This window comes from Colobus angolensis, unplaced genomic scaffold, assembly GCF_000951035.1.
Source record: "Colobus angolensis palliatus isolate OR3802 unplaced genomic scaffold, Cang.pa_1.0 Scaffold30, whole genome shotgun sequence".
Lineage (NCBI taxonomy): Eukaryota > Metazoa > Chordata > Mammalia > Primates > Cercopithecidae > Colobus > Colobus angolensis.
Genome location: NW_012116266.1, coordinates 3,165,582 through 3,188,563, shown reverse-complemented (window position 1 = coordinate 3,188,563; position 22,982 = coordinate 3,165,582). Strand labels below are relative to the sequence as shown.

The 22,982-nt window shown below is 41.2% G+C and overlaps 1 protein-coding gene across 4 annotated transcripts in view; it reads left to right on the top strand.

Moving 5' to 3' along the window:
- Nucleotides 1-22,982, top strand: part of PARD3B (par-3 family cell polarity regulator beta) — a 1,103,389-nt gene that overhangs the window by 1,028,540 nt on the left and 51,867 nt on the right. For all 4 annotated transcript variants that reach the window (XM_011949894.1, XM_011949895.1, XM_011949896.1 and 1 more), the window contains one exon: nt 6,357-6,436. In XM_011949894.1, the coding sequence (XP_011805284.1) occupies nt 6,357-6,436 (80 nt within the window). The remainder of the gene's footprint in view (nt 1-6,356; nt 6,437-22,982) is intronic.

Below are 22,982 nucleotides of genomic sequence, written 5' to 3'. Positions count from 1 at the left end.
TAGTAGAGACGGGGTTTCACCGTGTTAGCCAGGATGGTCTCCATCTCCTGACCTCGTGATCCGCCCGTCTCGGCCTTCCAAAGTGCTGGGATTACAGGCTTGAGCCACTGCGCCCGGCCTATAAATGTTAACAGAGAACATTTTGGGGTGGTTTTCCACAATAATCATATAAGGGAGAAAAAATGATTAAATCTATTTTTTTTAAATAATGGAACAGAAATGTATCCCCATCATTTTCATTAACTAACATTGAATCCTGAGGGAGAGGACTTTTTCTCATCTCTGTCTTATGGTACTTCACATGTTACTCCACCTATGAGACACTAACACGTTTACATATTTGAAAGTATTAATCTCATTCCATAAGTGTGACAGCGTAAGACAGTACAACCAGTGGTTGTTTATTTATTAGAAAACTAGAAAGGATTTCAGCACCATCGAGCCTGGCTTTCTCTCCCCATCAATCCACTGAAATAACTCTCAATAAAGCACCAATCACCATCTCATTGCCGATATTTTTGCAGATTTTATAGTGGTCTCTGTTCATTTGCAGAGAACAATGTCTACTGTAGCTTAAGAAAGAATACATTTATTACACCATAGTAATGAGCTTATAGAACCATAAGGGAGGTTAAAGAGAAAAATTCTTGGATAAGCTTTCAGGAATAATTTTCCAAGCCACACTCCAGAACTGAGCTACCGGGGGAGCTGTTGCTATTTCTATGTAGGAAGTTTTAGACTGCAGAGTCGCATATAGGGAGCCACCATGATTAGGAAGATGCCACAATCAGAAAGCCACCTCTCCTGCCACCAATTCTAAGACCAACTACAAAAGTTACATGTCACCCCCAAAACTAGCAACATTACAGCTGCTAAAGCTGCCACAGGAAAACCAAGCATATCTCTCATTTAGTCATTCTTGCCATAATAAACTGTGGAAATATGGTCACTGCCTCAATTCTATTTCCCAAATGTTATGGCCTAACTTAAATCATGCCAGTACATTGGCTACAAGGGAATCCAGAGAAAGGTAGTTTGTAGCTTTCCAGGCTCTGTAATTCAAGGTGACACTCTACAAGAAGGGTGGATTGGGTGAAGTGCACGAACACACGGTCCCTGTCTTACTGAAGCTCTTGACTGTTTTGACACTGTTGACCACTCCCTTGATGAAATTCCTTTCTTGGTTTCAACAGTAAAACATTTTCCTTGTTTTCTTCTGAACCAACTACTTTTTCTCAGACTTCCTCCTGGGTTCAGTGTTTTTGGCCTGCCCCTTGAATGACGGTGTTCCTAAGAATAGTATTACTGTTCCTCTCTCTCTTCTTGGGTGTCTTGTCTTTTATTTGGTCCCTATAGACTCATCCTGGGCATTCTTGTCCAAGTTTTCAGTTACCATCTGTATGTTGAACATTTTCCAATGCTACATCTCTCGTCCAGACTTCTCTAAGTTGCAAACCATTATACTCAACTATCAGACATCTCCATTGAATGTCCCAAGTCAAGTTTAATATGCCTAAATATTCCCTCCTCCCACCTCTACTCCAAAATCTGTTCTTCATTTATTCCTGTTTTGGTGAATATTACCAAAACCATGTAGTTGCTAAGCTCAGAAACTTGGGCATTATTCTAAATATATCAGTCCCTTTAATCCACAGTCAATCCTATTGATCTTACCTCTTTGAAATCCTAATGACTCTCTTGTCTTCATCCTTTGAAAAACCCTCTAGTTTACGCTCTTACAATCTCTGGCTCAGACCTTCACTGAACCCTCCAAGTTATGGCAAGAATAATCTTAAAAACTATAAATTCCCAGAAGATAAAATACAAGAAAATCTAGGTTTGATGATGATTTTTTAGATATAAGACCAAAGGCATGATCTGTGGAAGATAAAATTAATATGTTGAACTTTATTAAAATTAAAAATTTTTGCTCTGTGGAAGACATTTCAAGAGAATGAGGAGAGAAGCTACAGATTGAGAGAAAAAGTTTGCAAAAGACACATCTGATAATGAAGTATCCAAAATATAGAAAGAAATCTTAAAATTTAACAATAAGAAAACAACCTAAATAAAAAATGGGCCAAAGACTTTAATGGATCCTTCACCAAAGAAGATATACGTATGGCAAATAAGCATGTGAAAAGATGTTCTACATCACATGTCATCAAGGAAATGGCAAAACAACAATGAGATATGACTACACACCTGTTAGAATGGCTACAACTGGGAACACTGACTATACCAAATGCTGACAAGGAAGTGGAACACCAGGAACTCTCATTCATTGAATTCTGGTGGGAATTCAAAAAAGTATCAGCACTTAGGAAGACAGTTTCGTGGTTTCTTGCAAAACTAAACATAGTCTCACCATATGATCCAGCAATCACCTTCCTTAGTATTTACCCAAAGGAGTTGGAAACTGACATCCACACAAAAACCTGCACATAAACGTTTACATCTTTATTCATAATTGCCAAAAGTTGGAGGTGACCAAGATGTATTTTAGTAGGTGAATGACTAAATAAACTGTACTACATCTGGACCCTGGAATATTACTTAGCCTTGGGAAGAAATGAGCTATCAAGCCATGAAAAAGCATGGAGGAAACTTAAATGCATATTACTAAGTAAAAGAAGCCAATCTGAAAAGACTGCATACTGTATGATACCAACTATATCACACTCTGGAATTGACTATGAAGAGAGTGAAAATATCATTGGTTACCAGGACTTGGGGGAAGGAGTGATGAATAGGCAGAGCACTTAAGATGTTTTGGGCCTTGAAAATTCTCTGTATGGTACTGTAATGATGAATACATGCCATTATACATTCGTCCAAACCCATAGAATGAGTAACACCTAGAGAGAGCCCCAATGTAAACTATGGGCTATGAGTGATTATAATGTATCAGTGTAGGTTAGTGAGTTGCAACAGTTGTAGCACACTGATGGGCATGCGGGTAATGAAGGAGGCTATGCATGCATAGGGATGGGACTATATGGAAATCTGTATACCACCTTCTTAATTTTTTTGTGAACCTAAAACTGATCTAAAAACTATAGTTTCTTTTTAAAAATTGCGGTGGTGGTGGTAACAGTAATAGCCACAGTAGTAGCAACAGTAGTATAGTTACTAGCTAATAGTTTTCTTTTCTTCACACCCTTTCACACCCTGTTTCTACCTTTGCAAAATCTTCAAATTCCCTGAAGATACAGTCCTTTTGTTATGCCTCCATGGTTTTTCACTTCTGTGCTCTTTACTTGAATGGCTTATCCTACTACTCCTACACCCTTCTGCCTCAGAAAAACTCCTCCTCATTCATCTTCAGGTTTGAGATGATGCTTCAACACCCATATGACGCTGTCTTCAACTCTCCCAGGTGGACTTTGGAATTTGTTCCTGCAGATTCCCAGTGCCTCCTTCCTCAGACTTCCACAGTGATCTCATTGTACCATAATTGTTTGCAGGCCTGTTTCCATGAGAAGACCCGCTGAATTTCTTCATTGCTTTGAATACAGTGAATGACTACATTAATGATGTTGCAGTTTCAATGGAGAAACATACAAAGATACACACGATTAGTGAAGGACCAAATAATTTTTTATGTGCAAGTATGCTGCCTATCTTTTGAAGCCTGGTCCAAGTTCTGGTACTTCCGTGAAGTTTTTCCTGACACCTCCAGGCCTCACCTGTGCTACTGCTGATAACATCCTGAATGGCACTTAATATTACATTGTCCTCTTTCATTCTTTGGTTATTTCATTTTGAATGCTGTTTTCCTAACAAGATGGAAAATTCCTTAAGAATAAGGATCACCTTACGTTTCTTACAATGTTATATGCTATTGGGTATGTTTAATAGATGTGTGTATGTATACTATATATAAACATATATATGTATATACATGCAAATATATATGCATATTTATATGTGTATGTATATTTTATGTATATTTTAATATTTTATATGTATATTTGTATGTATATATGTATATTTGTAAGTATATATACATAATCATATATTATAAATACATATAATTATATGTGTGTGTGTATATATACACACACATAATCTGTTCCTCGAGGCACCAGAACAGTAACAGGCATGTGGTCTCCTCAAGGCAACAGAATACTGACTGCTATTATCATTATGCCAGGACAGTTCTGGATAACAGTGCTAAAACTACTAACTTGGAACTTTATAGCTACAAAAAAAAAGCTCCGTTGGAATATCCAGAGCTATACTATAGATACTGAAGCATAGTGATTTTCCAACAACCACAATTAATAACCTCAGCATAGTATTGATACTTGCAGGAATTCTCTTTCCATAAGAACAGTTTAAAAACACAAGAAAGCAAACCTTAGGTAGGAATGGGTGAGGACAATGTTTGTCGTTCACTTCTTCCTTTTCTATTGTTTTTATCCCCTGTCTGTCATCATCCATGCCTCTGGTTTTGGTAGAAAGTTCAGAAATGTAAACCAAGGCTTTTATCCTAGTGCAGAGAATTCTCAATCTCTCTGTGATTGCTTTAAAGATGTACAATCTTCATCCCTACCTACATAGTAACTCACTGGACTCTTACCCTCTCAGATAACCCCAGTGTCTCCTGTTCCACCTATTGATGAAATATAAAGAGGTTTTACAGGACACACTCTAAAGGTCCTCCCACAATAATTAAACACCAAGAATAGTCTTTCTTAATCTAAGTGCATGTGTATACTTGCTTTGCAACATCTCTCCCCAAATCCCCAACCCTGTATACACACTCTGCACAAGCTGGGATGGAATAGTGGTTTTATGGAGAGCTGGCACTTTGGGTAAGAAGAAAATAACTTCCAGGTGGTTGAGTACCAGCTAGAAAAATTTTCCCTACTGACCTTGACACTGTTAGTTACTTCCTGTGCTTACTGGCAAAATCTCTTCCTTCCCACCTGATAGTCCAAGTTTTCTATTTACTCCTTCCATGCCCCTGTGTGAGGGATACCCAAGAGTAAAAGCAAGCACATGAGTGGTCCGTGTGATGCCAGGTGTTTTGAGGTGAACAGGTGGGGAATCGATCAGTCCACAAGTACTTTTAAATGTCTGTTACGTGTTCATCCAGTTTTTAGTTGGTATGATAGCTACAGAGGGATGAGATATAATATATTTTCATTCAAGAAACTAACACACAGTATTGAAAACCTACTGGGGCCAGTCACTGCCCTTTAGGATCTCAGAGGCTGATGGAAAAGACTCCAAGAGAGGTAAACACAGGACGTACAGAGGAAGGGACAAAAACAATAAAGACCAACACTAGATAGAAAACAGTTCATCACTTATGTGTGGCCATTCGTAAGACAGAGGACTGAGGTTCAGGATGGTCCAAGGGGGCATGATGGATGCTGTGGAGTAGACAGTTGATTGTCAGCAACCCCGGTTAGTAAAGAAGGGTTTTATAGAAAAGGTACTTTTGTTTGTTTATTTATTATTTGAGACAAAGTCTCGTTATGTCACCCAGACTGAAGTGCAGTGGCACTATGTGGGCTCACTACAACTTCTGCCTTCCGGGTTCAAGTGATTCTCCTGCCTCAGCCTCCTGAGTAACTGAGACTACAGGTGAGCACCACCACACCCGGCTAATTTTTCTATTTTTAGCAGAGACGGGGTTTCACCATGTTGGCCAGTCTGGTCTCAAATTCCTGACCTCAGGTGATCTGCCCCCCTTGACCTCCCAACAAAGTGCTGGGATTGCAGGTGTGAGCCACCGCACCCAGCCAGAAAAGGTGCTTTTAAAAATACGGTCTTTTCACAGCCAAGAGGAACTATAATGGCATGAAAACTAAATGTAACATACTGGATGGGATCCAGGGACAGAAAAATAGCATTAGTTAAAAATCTAAATAAACTATAGACTTTAGCTAACAATATATCAATATTGATTCATTAATTGTAAGAAATGTGCCAAAGTAATGTCAGCTAGCAGTAAGAGGGAAACTGGGTACAGGACATATGGGAAGTCTCTGTACTACCTGTTCAATGTTTCTGTAAACCTAAAACTATTTTAAAAACTAAATTCAATTAAAAAAAAAAAGAAGAAGAAAAATGGTCTAGCAGCCTACAGAATATTCCTGGCGTGGGGACATGAGGGAGTCAGTTTGACAGTGACCCTTTTTTGAAAGAAGTGACTTTGTTGTTTAATACCATGTTTGTGGCTTGATCATCAATTCCTATAGCAATGCAGAGTTCTTGCTTCTCCGTGGTTGATTTTTGGCAGGCGGCAACAGCATTTGTGCACTGATTATAATTTCGAGATGCATTGTCAGTAACCAGGGTGTATAATGGATCTTCATCTCTAATTACTTTTCTCTCCACAGGTGCCTGGAAAGGGTCCAGATGGGAATGCACACAACCTCCGCTTTGAAGGGATGGAGAGGCAGTACGCATCCTTACCCAGGTAGATCACGGAGGGGTCTCCCATCTCCAGCTCACCTACAAATGAAGTCTTTAGAGAAGTCTACATGAAATAGAAATCTGGCTTTGAAATAGGGAATATGTTATAATTTTGCCTTGCTGCCGTCTGCTGCAGCCCTAGTTCCATCTTCACAAATGTGCTAATAATTGAAACACTTGTGGGTTATTTTTAAGGGGAGAAAATAGTATATCATTGCAACTGAACATGTCAGCAAGAATATTGGATACTAAATGGAAATCCTAAGCCATTGCTATAAAAATGGTATCGAGCATCCTGCACCAAGCTTAGAGACAATCAAATAGTAAATCCTGTGTCCTAGGAGTTACCCACGAGGAATGGTGGACCAGTCTTAACCTTGAAGTTTCATGTGGGTGTTAAGAAGCAGGAGAGAAATGTGAACTTGGGAAGGTGTTCTTTGCCTGATTTAGAATCTGACCTTGTTCTCAAGGCAGTAAGCAAATATTGCTGAGAGGCACAGACCCAGTGGGGGAAAGAAACAACTGCGTGGGGAAAGTTTGCTGGACCACCCTGGCCTGACATGAGCCACTCATACTATAACTAGACACCCTTGAAAATGAGATACGGTTCTCGAACGCTTGTGCTGTTATTGGTGAGATGAAGAGGAATTTTAGTTTGCTATCAGTAGCACATGACAAAGAAACAGCTTTTCCAAGAGTGCATGCAGTCCAGCTACAACAGGAGTTAGGTGAGTGTGAGAATTAATGCATCCAAAAGAGACACAAAGAAAGGCTAATGCCAGGCTGAAAGTTGCAATGTTTTCAAATATTGCCTTTTAAAGGGGTGGGGGAAAGACCCCAGGTAGAGCTGCTTTTTCATCAAAGCTGAGCTATTAAAGTGCCAACCAGAGATGGAGTGACTGTTTGACATTGTATGTTGACTGTACCTCTGTGTGTGACCTTACAAAATGAACACCCTGAACATTACAATGGGCAAAGCCAAAGTGACCATCTGCTCTTATAAATAGTACGCTATTTTCAAAAGTAATGAAATCTCAAATCTAGAAGAAAAGCAATTTTGTCCTGATTAGGCAGGACACCCAAAATACAATATTTTTAAAGCTTTTATAAAGTTATATTTTATTTATCTTCCTGTTTTTTCTTTAAGAGATGTTGTCTAATAAGTTTTTCTCATTTGTAATTAACTTCCTGTTTCTATTTTCCTTGGCCTAGTACAGTTGGCCTTCAGTATCTATGGGTTTCACATCCATGGATTCAATCAACCTCAGATTGAAAATATCCAAGAAAAAAAGACAGTCACAACGGTACTGATCATGTACAAACTTTTTTCCCATGTCATTATTCCCTAAACCGTACAGTATAACAACTATTTGCATAGCCTTTACATTGCACTCAGTATTATAAGTAATCTGGGGATGATATAATGTGTTTGGAAAGATGTGCATAGGTTATATAGTAATACGATTCCATTTTATTTCAAGGACTTGAGCATCTGTGGATTCTGGTATCTGAGGTCGGGGGCTGGGGTGGGGGAGGTGCAGTCCTAGAACCATTTCCCCAAGGAATGGGGAATCATCCCCGAGGGACGGTTACATTTTTTCATTTTAAAAATGGAAGCGGTTTCCAAAAATTTGTTTTACATATAAGATTTCCGGCTTTCACTGCTGAAGTATATGGAAATTGTGGTTAAGGCAGATGGAAAATAGAATGTTCTTATGAGAGAGAATAAGAAAAGGAAAACTGGAAACAGTTTAAAATCTTCCTGACCAATCTGCACTCAGAGTGCAGAAACGGAGTTTTGGGTACAATTCAAAGGCACAGAAATAACATTTAAAATTCTATAAATGTCACTCATTCATTCATTCACCGTGTATCTGGTGATCACCTAATATGTGCCAGGCCCTGAGAATATGGAAACTGGAGGCACAGTCCCAGTCCATCCTCAGGACTCTACTGTTAGAGTAAAGGAGTCAAGCAAATTAGCCTTTTACGGTAGTGCAACCAATGCTTCTGTGTGTAATTGTTAACGTAAAGTCTTCTGAATTTCCAAGTCTTGTTTATTTTCACTAATCCCTGAAATGCTCACTCATGACTGACTCTAAACAAGTATATTTTAGGATTAAACACTGTGATGGGGGTTTTCTGAGAAAGGTAATACATTTATGCTGTTTATGGCTCTTTATGAATGTATGAATTGACAAAATCCTGCCAGCCCCAGAATAAAACTGTAGCTGAAAGGGAAGCATCTCAAACTGGAAATAATTTTAGCAAAAAGTTCACTCACCCACGTACACAATGGTGAGAACAATTAATTGCACGTGCAAAAAAACCCTTACAGCTACCTGGCAACCAGAGGCAGCCATGGTGGAGAATAAATAAGGCTCAGCTAAATGCGAGGGGGACCCCTAGCAGTGGCTTTTAAATGGGGACACTGCAACACAACATCTGAAGAGGAGATGCAAAGCTCCCTCCCAGGCATTGCGCCCTGGTCCATGGGTGGGGGCTCCAAATTCAACTAATGAGATGCAGAAAGCAGAGGCCAGAGACGCACTGCTGACTTCTGAAAAGGTATGCAGATGCTGCTCTGAGTGCCAGTGACATTTACCCTGGTTTTCTTGTCTTTCCCCCTGGAGATTTTACTGTCCACTTAATTGAATCACACCAGCTCCACTGCTGTCTCCTTCTGCCAGGAGAGTGAGGCGAGCACATCTCGGTAGGCACCGGATCCCTCTTCATCACAGAGGCAGGGAGCTTTGAAATATTTATGGAGTTAAATTTTTAATTAAAAATAGAAATAAATCCATCTATAGGAAGTCGGTGGCCAACCTTATAGGGAGCTGAATATGCTACTGACGGATTGGGTTCCTATGTTGTTTGTGCCATGCCTCACAGTAGTTTTTAGAAACAATTCAATAACATTGATTTCTCTGCCAAATTTGGAGTCATCAACACAGAGAGAAAATGCCCCACAGCGCATGGAGTAGGTGAGCAGCTCTGGTCAAGGGACACCCTCAAGTGCTTTCATGGAACTCTTGTCATCTTTAAAGCGGGCCCATGCAGCCCGCTGCCAGGCTAAATGACATCTCACAAAATAAAGCCAGAACGCTGGCCAGCACAGGAAAAAGACAATTCCCAGCACTTGGTAGTTACGAGGTTGCCTAAGGCTAAGGGCTAAGAGATGTTAAGTGTTATTGTTAAGCAATGTGAAATCTTCTGCCTCCTAAGAAAAATGACTTCACTTCTTTTCTCCTGAGGGTGCTGTTTTGGAAAGCGGAGTGTGGTTGTAATACAACCTCGTTTGTAAACACCAGACCTGTACAGGGGCCAATGTTTTACCAGCCTGAACAGCCCCCAGTTTTCTTGATAGTAAACAGAATGAAATCAGCATTCCTTTATTCTTGCCTGACACAAATTATTACTCACCCTAGGTGAGCAGGGAAATGGCTGTTTCCTAGGCTGCTATGATGTGCGAACATCGAAGTATGTGTTTTTGCAAATGGCTCCTTTTTCACTCCAGCCTGCCAGCCACTCACAATTCTCCCAGGTCCCATTCTGATTTCACAGGCCTCCTTGCAGTCAGTCCCTTCAGCAGTGAACTCTCCACCCTTCCCAGCTCAAGCCTCCATCATTCCCACCTGGCCCATCCCTGGCCCCGTGGGATCCCATTATCCCCCTCTCTGCAGATGGCTCCGTGCATCAGCACATGATGTTGCTCTTCCGGACTTAGAGTCAAGTGTGGAGTCCTAGGGAGTGAGCAAAAGGCACTGCAGCTCTTCTGTGGTCCTATGTGCGTGGGCGGCGAAAGGTTGCTGGAGAGACTTGTAAAAGTGCATTCATGGGTTCCACTACAAAATTCACATTATGCAGCGCAGCTGGGTCCCTGCTGGCGTCCAGCATGTTTTGTAGTCATGTTGTCAACTCCCCTGACTATCCCACAGTGGCCATTCCAACCCTTTCTACTCCCGTTAAGTTCTACGAAGAGGACTAAACTCCCCAAGCCCAGTCTCTGGAGGTGACCTCACTTCCTTTCCTTTACAACCTCGAGGCATTCAACATTAGCCCCTCAACTTCTGCTCCCGCAGCTCAGACTCCTACTTCTTCGCTCACACACACTTCCCAAGGGGATGCACTGAGGGCCTGAGCTCAGAGTCAGGCCATGATTATAGCCCCACCTTCATCACTTGCCACCTGTGTGGCCTTGGGCAGTGATGGAATTGCTCCAGACTCTGTTTTCTAATCTGCAAATTGGGGATGATATTAGAGCCTCCGTATAGTGCTGGTATGAGTATTAAATACAATAATACAAGCAAAACCCTCAGCGAAGAGCCTGTGTAGTGCATTGAAGGATTTTTTATTGTTAGCTCTTTTTTACTTCTGGGAACAAAGTGTGCCTTCCTGTAATGAGGCACACCCACACACCAGAGCTCATTCTCCCTGGCTTCTTGAGGACCTTGAGCCACCAACTACCCTCTCTCGGTAGCATCTTTAATCCTCTTGGCAGTTGCTTTCCTTCCCCTGCCTACATTGGAGATGCACAACCTCAGCAGCACAGTTTGCCAGGAGTCCCCACTGTGTGGAGAAGAGGAAGGAGCACCTGCATGAGGGTATGCTAAGGGAACTCACTGAAGCTGAAGGATTCGCTGACTCAGGAAAGACCAGTGGTCTGGATGGTCAAGTGCAAGAAAACATAGCAATCTACTGTGATCTGAGCGATAAGCTGAGCTAATGGACATGATAGTAGACAGCAGTGCTATGGAAGGGGGATTATAACGGATATAGGATGCTGACTCGGCTCTAGGCAAGAGGCCAGGGCTCCTGCCCAGCAAGACTTGAGTGCAGGAGTAGGCATTGCTCCAGTAGTGGAGGCCATACCCAGGGCGAGTTAACTAGGAAGGTGGAGCGTGATGCTCTGGCTCCCAGAGCAGACATGGCAATGACAGCAGCACCCTATTCCCTGGTGGGAGAGATCCAGAGATACTACTAAGATAATCCTATTATCTCAGGTCTGGGCAGTGCTGAACATGCAACTACCAGGACTTATACCTCAGCAGGACTCAGGTGGCAGGACTACCCCAATAAATTGACTCTTGTGTGTCAGAGAAAAACAAAGACCCTTGGTCAACCTTCCTTTTCCCACATTTCCTAAGAAAAAGTGGCCTATACCTGTTGGTTCTATTTCCACTCAACCCACTCACACTATAGCCTCTTGCCCCAGGCTTCTGACCACACCACTGATACTTCCACCAGATTCTGCTTCCCGCCTTTTGCTCCACGTGGATTCTCTCTGTGCCGTCTCCTCCATTCCTGCCAATTCAAGGCCCATCTCTATGATGATGATTCCAAAAGTGCCTGACATTCATATCCCAGTCTTGTGAGTCCAGTTAGAGCCACCTGTTTGATATACCCCTCCTTCTGCCTCTAAGACGCCTCCGAGTCCCCCTGCCAAAATCCATGCCATCTTCCTTGGCTCTTCCTCCTTTCAACTTCCATAACATTTGGTTAGCACCTTCCCAGTGCCCTAAAAACACCCTGAATTAGGTTATTATTCTCCACTGCCCCTTTCCACCCCATTGAACTATAAATTCCTTGAAATAAGAGACTTTGTTTTATACCCATCACTTGTTACACCCAGAACCTAACATAAGGCCATGTATACAGTAGAGTCTTAATACATTGCTATGCAGATGAGAATAGTTTTTTTGGTTTTTGTTTTGTTTCCTCTACCCAGGTGGAGGCCTAAGTATGGGCCCCACCACTGGAGCAATACCTACTCCTGTACCCAATTTTTGCTGGACGCGCTGATCTCATCTGTTGCCCATGCTGGAGTACAGTGGTACACTCTCAGCTCACTGCAACGTCCGCCTCCCAGGCTCAAGCATTTTCCAACCTCGGCCTCCAGAGTAGCTGGGACTACAGGCACATACCACCACACCCAGCTAAATTTTGCATTTTTTTGTCAAGGCAAGGTTTTGCCAAGTTGCCCAGGCTGGTCTCAAACTCCTGAGCTTAAACAATCAGCTTGCCTCAGCCTCCCAAAGTCCTGGGATTATAGGCATGAGCCACTACACCTAGCCAAGAATAGATATTCTTTATATACAAGGAATTTATGAGAAAGAAATTCGCCAAAGCTTTTTTGACAGTTTGTTTTAGAGTGCTGTTTTCCAAAGTAAGTAATGATTTTTCATGAGAATATATCTTTTCTCTGAAATCAACAGAAGTCCAGACTTCTTTGTTTTTTTTGAGACGGAGTCTCACTCTGTCGCCCAGCCTGGAGTGCAGTGGTGCAATCTCGGCTCACTGCAGCCTCCACCTCCTGGGTTCAAGCGATTCTTCTGCCTCAGCCTCCCAAGTAGCTAGGATTACAGGCGCCCGCCACCACGCCCAGCTAATTTTTGTATTTTTAGTAGAGACAGGATTTCACCATGTTGGCCAGGCTAGTCTTGAACTTCTGACCTCAATTGATCCACCTGCCCTGGCCTCCCAAAGTGCTGGGCTTACAGGAGGGAGCCACCACACCCAGCCTAGACTTCTAAATAGTTCATCCCTAGTGAGCACTTACTATGTACAAGGCACAGTTCTAAATGCTTTGCATCTTCTGACTGACAATGCTCACAGCAACCCTGTGACTCAGCAACACCCTGATAATTATCCCCATTTCATAGGGAAGGTCACAGGCAGAGAGAGGTTAAATAAACTTGCCCAAGTTCAACAGCTAAAATGTGGCAGAGTTGGGATTTGAACCCAAACAGTCTGGCTGCGAGTGTATTCATTTTAACCATTTTGGCTAAGGTTATGAAGTTCAGAGTTTAATCCGTACTCTGCACCTATCATATTCCCTTATGTTATTTGCTCACCTGTTTGTATTTCTTACTAAAATGTAAGTGCCTTTGAGGACAGGGACTGTGACTTCTTCATCTTTGTATATGACACAGAACATTCCTAATATACAGGTTAAGTAATGCCTTTCAACCATCTCTGTAATGCTGTCATAAAAATCAATTCTTGTTTCAGTTCCCTTGGGCCCTTTGTTTGAAATATGAACAGTTTAATGTGTAATTGCTAGATGAACATTAAGCAATATACTTTGCCTACCAAAAAGAGAATCCTGTTTTGTTAGAACACTCCTGAGAGATGAAAAAACAGTGTCTGCAAATTGGTACTTTAGTTCTTTAAGATTAGAAATATCTCCCCAGAAGAAAAAAGATGACAATAAATTTCCTAGTGAGTGCTGCATGAGCAGTCCTGTGGAGAGAAAGACTGCCTTTCCTGAGGCTGACGAGGGACAAAGGCCTGCTCGGGCCACGTTTGCCTCCAGTCCTTGATATTTCTATAACCCGTATTACATAAGTTACTTGGGAGAAAAAAAGGTCTCTCTGAACATCTCCAGCAGCTTTCAACTTGGCTGTGCAATGGGAAGCAATATACTAGAGCAGAGTTTGAATAGAAAGAGCAACTTTAGAAGTAGCAAGCAGCTAATGCTTGCTTCCTAGGAACCCATAATGAATTTGCTTTCTGAGTACCTTCCCGGTGTTTTCGCATTGGGTACGATTGTATTCATTTCAGAAGAAATACGCCATAAGAGCATGCTTCCACTTTAATGTTTCAGTTGGTTCATTTTATTGGTCTCAGTCTTCTTGTCTACTTATGCCCATCAGGAAGACTCCAATCACAAGTGCACAGGTAACTTTGAAACTTGCAACAAGCATGCTGTCTACTATCTTTGGTTATCCCAAAAGCATTTTGGCTGGATGTCCTCAACATCCTTTTCTGTCATTTACCTCACTCCTTAAAGATGGTTTCCCTCTCAGATTTCTCTTGTTCTCTTCTCCAGTGAACTTCTACTTCACTCACTGTTACTGAATCTTCCTTTGCCAGTGTTGCACTATTTTATCGAGCTTGCTAAATCACTGGTGGTGGCATTCAAGTTCTGCAGATTTCCAGCAATGCCACAGTACTGGGCTTTGCCTGAAGCTAATCTAGATAGTACTCCAAAGAGTTCAATGAAAAGTTGAGCAATCAGAACATTAGGTCAATAGGTGTGTAAGTGCTTGTCTGGGTGTGGGTAGAGGTTTGACTGTCTGGGTGTGTAAAAGTTGACAAAGTCTCCATGCTGCCCAACTTCTCTGTATGACAAGTACGTCTCTGTGTGACAAGGCCAGCTTGTCAAATAAGATGCTTCATGAGCATCTATGTACTGCTCCCTGCAGTCATGCCAGTGGTTGGAATGTTCTACCAGAGTTTGAGGCGGTCACACTTCATTTATTAATAGACACTGTGAATCATGGCCAGTGATTTTGACACTTTCCTGGTGGTACAACCCTACCTGAAGAGCCCTCCTCACTGTGAAAAGCCACCTTGCAGTGTTTGTCCCTAAGACTGCTGCTCTGACTTTGCAGAAATACTAAGATGAGCTGAAGAACTTATCTAGATCATATCTTCCACATCTGCATGTGATGGGGTTTACTGCCTTTTGAAAATCAGTGAAGCTCTTTTACACCACCAAATTAAGCTTTTTCATCCTTTCTCTTAAGATTCCCTATGCTGAAAATCGAGTCTCTACTTCCCCTTCCCAGTAGAATCAGCTGCCTGTTTGAATGGCCCCGTGATACCACCTCAGTCTTAATGCCGAGGACAAAATGATGAATTAGCAGCAATTTAATTCTTTGTGAGATTAAGATGTCTCCATTGTCAACTCAAACTTCCTGAAAATGTAGAAAGCCCCAGCATGTAATATCACTTTAAGATGCCAAACAGCTGAGATCAGGGGGTTAATGCTACTGCCACCTCATTTTTATGTCACTTAGTTCCTCAGATAAAAGTCCATTTTAATCAAACTTTTCATCATTTCCTCGTAGCCAATATGTCCTTGATGCCAGTTAGAATATTTGATATTAATTATTCAGTCGAAGGCCTCCATTATGAGTTTAGTTAGAATTTTAGTGATTTAAAACATGTTAAGACCCATTACAGTAGTGATGTCCCCAAAGTAGTTTTAACTGAATCTTGAACCACATACATTAAATTATATAGATTTTTACTTTTTCTCTCATTTTCCATAGAAAATGCCAAACTGCTACACATTTGTTAGCTAAGTACTCTTTCGAGAGGAAGAGTATGTGCCTGCTCTTTCAAGAGTGCCAAATCTGACATTACCTTGGACATGAAATCTATTAAGCTTGGTAAGCTGACTTGCATGTTTTCCCTCCTGCACATATTAAAGGGAGTTTTAGCATTTATTTCCTACTTCTCCAGCCAAAAGAAAAGAAGGTTGTTTTGTGCCTAGGCATCTGCTTAGAGTATTGCTCTATATCTCATTGCTCATAATCTTTGGTAGTTCTTGATGTTTTCCTATCTTATTGCCATTCCACCATCTGCCTCCAAATGCTCATTGCCCTGGAATTATGGTGGTGATTTTCTTGACAGTGCTGTACCGTTTTGCACGATGCACACTGTCATTCTGCACCTACCTCCTCCTGTCTTCTCTGACTCCAGCCATTTGCACTGTCCCTTGATTCAAGTTCCTGGGTTTGCTGTATATAAGTGTCCTAGTATCAACCTACTATAGACAGAGACACTATGAATAAATGAAGTATATTAATTTATGACAACATCTGATTTTTATGTTTGTGAGGCCTGTGCTTTATGACTATTTAAAATGACATTATATCACTGAAATACATACGCATCTTGGATAAAACGTTAGTGCCTCACCAAATGCATGAATACATGATATTATTCAACAGGAATAATTAACAGTAAAATCACTAGGTTTATTTTCCATTTTTATATACCAAGATCTGCATGCAAATTATTTCAAAGATGTCGTGTTTATTCCTAAACTAGTTGATTGTATTTAAAAAGAAAATAAAACTAAGAATAATCAAGGCAAGGCAGAGGTTGTAAAACATATTGCGTGCCTGCTATGTCTGTGCATTTTACATGCCTTGTCTCATTTTATCCTCACTGTCCAGCTGGGTAGGAGTCACATGATGCTTCTTTAATAAAAGAAAAAAATGTATCCTTAAAGTCACAGAATCAGAATCAGAATCAGAATTCAAACCCAGGACTCTGGTTTCCAAGGCCTTTTTAATTTCACTTGACTCCTCATGACTAACACTGGCAATTTAAGGAGAGGTTGAAATGCTTACATCATCTGTTTTCATAAGTCATGTGAGTTCCTGAGATGGGAGATATCTTAGACCATATGAAGAATAGCCCGTGTTCATTGTGAACATTTGTCTTGTTCACACTTTTTTAAATTATTATTATACTTTAAGTTCTAGGGTACATGTGCACAACGTGCAGGTTTGTTATATATGTTTACATGTGCCATGTTGCTGTGCTGCACCCATTAACTGGTCATTTTCATTAGGTATATTTCCTAATGCTATCCCTCCGCCCATCCCACAACAGGCCCCAGTGTGTGATGTTCCCCTTCCTGTGTCCAAGTGTTCTCATTGTTCAATTCCCACCTGTAAGTGAGAACATAGACCATCATTCTCAGAAAACTATCGCAAGGACAAAAAACCATTGTGAACATCTTCTAAGATTCCAGAGAAAATGGAAAATGTCAAAACCTACAGGTTATAAAAAAAAAAAAAAAAGTAATACAGGAAAATAGTAGGGAATTTATGAGAAATAGAGAAAAAAACACTTTTGAATCACGCAGTTTTTATTTTTGTATCACTATGCTGTTTTCCCAAAGTAGAAACAAGATAGCTGCCTTTTCATTGCAATTATTCTGTCCCTGTTGGGAACATAAATAGAGATGTGAGTGGTGCCCCCTAGGGCTGCACAGGCCGTGTGCATAGACTAGATCCCCAGCCCTTAGATTGCACTCTGCACCACTCCTCCACAGAACACTCAGAACAGGGCAAGGGGAAGGAGTTAACATTTGTTGAGCCCATGGTTATGCTCCAAGAACTCTGGCAAGTACTTTAAATATGTCACCTCATTTATTTCCTGTAACAATCCTGATATAAATATTATCATCCCTATTTTATGGATGAAGAAACCAAGGCTGGGAGATGCAAAGAGGTGTGGCTAAGATTGCACACAGAACTAGTGACAGGTTTTGGAGTCAGTTCAGTACTTTCTACCTCTGAAATCTCTGGGCTTTCTGCTGCATCAAGGTGTCTGGGTACTAGGCTGGTTGTAAACAGGTAGGAGAGACACATTACATGACCATCCTTTCCTGAGGCAGCCCTCACTGCTCTGATCCCACCCTAAATTACTGCAATGTATATTACAATGAGCATTTCAATGAATAAACCCCCTAATAGGCATTCAGAATGACTAAGAACAGCAACCACTGAATCACAGAACTCCCCTTAGCAAATTCAAACATCCACTTCCTTCTAGCCGAAATCTTTTAAATGGTGTTTTGCTTAAAGACTGCCTCTGTGTTATGCTAGTGAGTTAAATATATATACATATAAACCAGTTGGTTCCACTTCAGCAGTTTTTGCAGCCAGGAAACTATTGTTGGTTCTTTCACAGTGTAGTTTTGGCACATCCTTAAGGGACATGGCTGAGATGCAAATGCCAGACAACTGCGGAAGCATGGCTTCTACTCACTCTGCTGCCTCAAGTCCAGAGAAGAGAGCTTTGGCAGTCAATTACCATGGTGGTGCCACCCGAGCCCATCTGTGCCCTGGATCTCATGTGACACAGGTCCCACGACCTCAGTCATTCTGCCAGGAAACACCTTGGTCCAGCTCCATTATTTCCAGCAAAGGCAAACATTTGTGATACAAATGTGAGAGGGGTTGGTACAAAAACAGCAGCCTCCAGAATGTGTTCCTGCTTCTATTCCAAGTCTCTAATTAAGCCTAGACAGAAGTAGCCAGGGCTTGTCTCAACAGAGCGTTGCCCCACTCTGCAATCAGAACTGACCCTTATGGCCGAACATGGAATGACACGTTAACTAGGTAGGAACCTGGCAATTCTCACTGGCCATTCTCCACCAACAGTACACTCTGGGGCATCATTAGTACCCTTTCAACTTGGTCATTGCTTGAAAGTGAAGACAGGGTGGTGACTGCTCAGATAAGACTTCTGCCCACTAACTGCTTACATGTGGCTGAGGCAAACACAGACCCTTTTCCAGAAATGATAGTGTCTGACAGCCTGGGTTTTACAAGGCACTGGAAAGAGCTATAATTGTTACAGCAGAGGTTTAAGATGGAAAATAAGCATATTGAGCTATTTTGAGAAGGAATTTGCCACAGTAAAGTTTTTTTCCTGGAAACAGTCATATAAAATCAGGATGGAGTTGGTATCAGGCTTCTTGGTCACTTTCCATTGATATGTTGGTGCCTTTGACAATTTATGTTAAATGTGCAACAAACACCCTTTTACAGCTTTGTCCAACATCAAAATCAGGTCCATATATAAGACAGAATTTCTAGCCAGTGTTTTATAGGAATGATTTCCGGATGTGGTATCTGTAATGTGGCCAAGATAATACAATGACTCTGCCTTCTGTGGGTCGGTTATAGACAAGTCACTTATATTACCATCTTGTCAACAACTTGAATTCCTCAGTTTGTCCTTTTTCTGGTTACTTCTTATCCAATTAAAAAAAGTGAAACAGTTCAGTCAGAGCAATGTGCACAACTTATTAGCCCGAACAGATGGGCTAGGAAAGTCATCTACTCTCCTTATTCCTGCATTTAACAACTATTTATTCATGACCTACTAAGTTCAATACACTCTGTAGGCCCTGAGGATACCATGGTAAGCCCCACAGACACAGTTTCTGTCCTGTGAAGTTCATACTCTAGTGGAGAAGATAGTAATTCAGCAGTCACAAACAAAACATAAAATTGTAACTCTGCCCATTACAAAAAAAAGAGAGAGAGATGTGATTCAAGAAAATAGAATGTGAAATTGCACCAAATCAAGAAGGGAGGGAGAGATCAGTTATGATCTGACAGAGGTTTGAGACAATAAATAAGGAATATTCCAGAAAGAGAACAGCATGTGCAAAGGCCTTGTGTAGGAGAATACGTAATGAACAGACTGATAGAAAGCTGTGTGACTGGAACAAAGACTGTGGGAGTTGAGCAGGAAAGGGAGATAGCAGTCAGACCGTGAGTGGTCAAGTGAAGGACATCTGAACTTATTCAAAGACTAGAAACCTTTGCGGGGTTTTAAGCAGAAAGATGATATGGTTGGATTTGTGATCCAGAATGTTTGTCTAGCTGCAAGGTAGAGAATCATTTGGAGAGATGCTGGAGTGAAGCAGACCAGCCAGAGGATTTTGCTGTCGTTCCAGGGACAGATGTTGATAGTGTGTACAAGGGTGATGGTGATGAAAGCAGAATTGGAGGAAAGTGGGAGGAGCTGATAAACCTTGATGATGGATTGCATGTGGGGGTTTGAAGGGTAAGTGAAGCCAGGTGTTAAAAATGGATCCACACACAGCAGCATGGGTGCTGGTCCCACTTCCCAGGAGACAAGGCAAAGAGAGGACTAGGTTTGGTGGGGAGAGATCATGATTAAGCTTTGGGACATGTTAGATTTGAGGTACCTTTCAGACTTCCTGGAGACCACTGAAATGTGTAGAGATGTCTCAGCATGGATGGGAATTGCAGTGGCTGATCCAGCATATTAGACAAATGTGTATTCATGAAAACTGAGCGAAAGACCCCAGGGCATATCGGGGTGATGATGTCATAAGCCACAGAGTCTCATACTCAGAAAGTACAAATAAAGGCAGCTCGACAGTGCAGACTGCAAAAACCTGGACATCCTTCTGTGGCTGTGACATGTCTTCACTGCTTCTATTGACAGTAAAGGCTTATCTATCACTGTCTTTGTAATTTCATTCTGGAAATGATATTTTTCTCAAGTAGGAAGAATTGTTGACTTAATGTCATCTGGCACTCTGTGACCAAGCATAGCTCTGACTCCATGAAGCATAAGGATGAGGGTAAGAAGAAACAGTGGAAACCGTTTTGATATCTGTACTGAGCTTATAAAACAGAATATCTTTGTTCAGAAATATGCACTTAAATATTAAAGGGTAAAGAGGAACAAGTATCCAATTTACTCTCAAATGGCTCAGGAAGTATCAGTATGTATATTTAATAATATGTGTGTGTGTGTATGTGTGTATGTATATATATATTTTGAGACGGAGTCTCTCTCCGTTGCACAGGCTGGAGTACAGTGGCGGGATCTTAGCTCACTGCAAGCTCCGCCTCCCAGGTTCACGCCATTCTCCTGCCTCAGCCTCCCAAGTAGCTGGGACAGGCACCTGTCACCATGCCCGGCTAATTTTTTGTATTTTTAGTAGAGACAGAGTTTCACCATGTTAGCCAGGTTGGTCTCAATCTCCTGACCTCATGATCCACTGGCCTCAGCCTCCCAAAGTGCTGGGATTACAGGCGTGAGCCACCGCACCCGGCCTGTACTACTGTTGTACTAGCAATAACAGTAACAAAGAGTAGTGGACATTCTCATAATTTTCCAGTATCAATTCAAAAGTTAAAAAGTCCTCATTTTGGTGTCCTAGGCAGGTCTTCTCCCCACCCCTGAGAAGCAGACTCAGATAGGGATTTGAGTGCAAGTGATTTTATTTGGGAAGTGATCCCAGGAAGCATTGGAAGCAGAGTGAGGAAGGGAAGGGAAGAAAGCCAGTACAGAGGACATTAATGAGCAGATTACCTCTGCAGGCAAGAGGGAAGGAGGGCTGTCAATTCTGCTGGGTTCTTCTGTAGATGGTAGGGAAGACACTCACATCTTGCCCCACCTGGGGGCAAGAATGTTGAGGTACTTAACTTTTGGTCCCATTTGTCATTGGTTAAGGGTTGCTCCTAAGATATCAACTCCCCAGCACTTCTTCCTATTCAGTGTACTGGTAACAGAAGCCTCAAGCCAGGAAGCACAGATACTTGGATAAGAACCGTAGTGGACAGAAGTGCTGCAGTGATGGGGGTGTGGGGACAGTCTGCTGCCACAACTGAGGAAGTGTGAAGGCCCAGGGTCAAAGCAGATCAGTCTTGGTTGCCTCTTATGAGAGAAAATATGTGAGATTAGTAAGCTGCTCCAGACAATCCTGATGCCTTCACTTTGTTATTGGAGTAGGTGCTCTGTGAATTGGTCCTGTCTTGTATGGAACAACACAATGAATACCAATAGCACCAACAGAGCAACCCAAGAGAGTAACTCTAGAAGAATGTATTTCTGGTTTCTCTTTGTTTCACTCAAATATGCAATGTATCAAAATGATGTAACGTCTTTGACAAGTTCATTTTCTGTCAAGCCCATGCTCAGAACATCACTGAAATACAGCAGCACCTCTGGGACACTCCTGGGATTAGGAACGCCTCTGGAAAATTAAACTTGGTACTGAGGTGCCTGACTCAAAAATGCCCATTAATGAACAATGATGGTTTGAGTGTGTGCTGTGACTTTACCTAGGATCATGGCTATAGACACAGGCAAGGTAAAGTTCTACATGGATTTCAACATGCCATCTTTGCTTCATTATGAACAGTAAAAATTTGACCAGACTCAGGGGTTTGTCTGATGGCCCTGGTCATGTGTCTTCACAGTCTCACCTTAGCATCAGGTCTTTATGCTAAGACACTAGCCTTATATCTATGAAGCCTGTAAAACTGGATCAATCATATCTAGTTCAATTAAGATGCTTAGGCTCATCTTCTTAGAACAAAAAGTATGTGTCATAAGTCAAACAAGCTACAGGATAAATTCCTAGCATGTAATTACCAGGTCAAAGAATGTGAATATTTTTAAAGTTTCTGATCTATATTGCCAGATTGACCTCCAAAAAGGTTGTACCAATTTACACCCCTACTAGCACTGACTATAAATCATTTTTGAAAACCTATGTCAATTTAATAGGTTAAAAAGTAACAATTATGATCACAAACTATTTTAATTTGTAATTCCGTTACTCTTAGCAAGGTTTAATTTTTCTCATATGTTTATTAGAATCCTTTTTTGTTAGTTTCTTGTAGCCTCTCTGTTTGCATGTCATTTCTGTCTAGGTGTTTATCTTTGTTTTCTTGATTTCCTAGAGACTTTCATATATTACGGGCATTAACACTTTGACATATTTAAAATTATTCAAGTTTAACTTAAGCTATCTTTATGGTAATATAAATTTGTAATTTTTATATGTTAAATCTTTCATTTTTGCCTTATAATTTTTGCTTTTTATATGCAAAACATTATCTCTCATTATGAAATATCCATACTTTCTAATCATTTTATTAGTTCATTTATTTTGGCACTTCTACAGCAGGAACGCTGTGAACATACATATCATTTTAAGTAGTAATGTGATTTTGTAATATAGTTTCAAGCAATATCAACTGACTGTGATATTGTTATAACTAAAAAATACATGGTGGTGTAGACACCCGTGCTGAATGGCTTCAGACAAATATTGTGGAAGATGTCTGTGTAGTTCATTGGCACACGTCAACCAGAATCAATTTACGTCTTGCTCTCACTGATACTATGCCCTATGTCAGGATACTAAGTGTCCTGAAGCTTTCTGACCTGGGTTCTTGGAA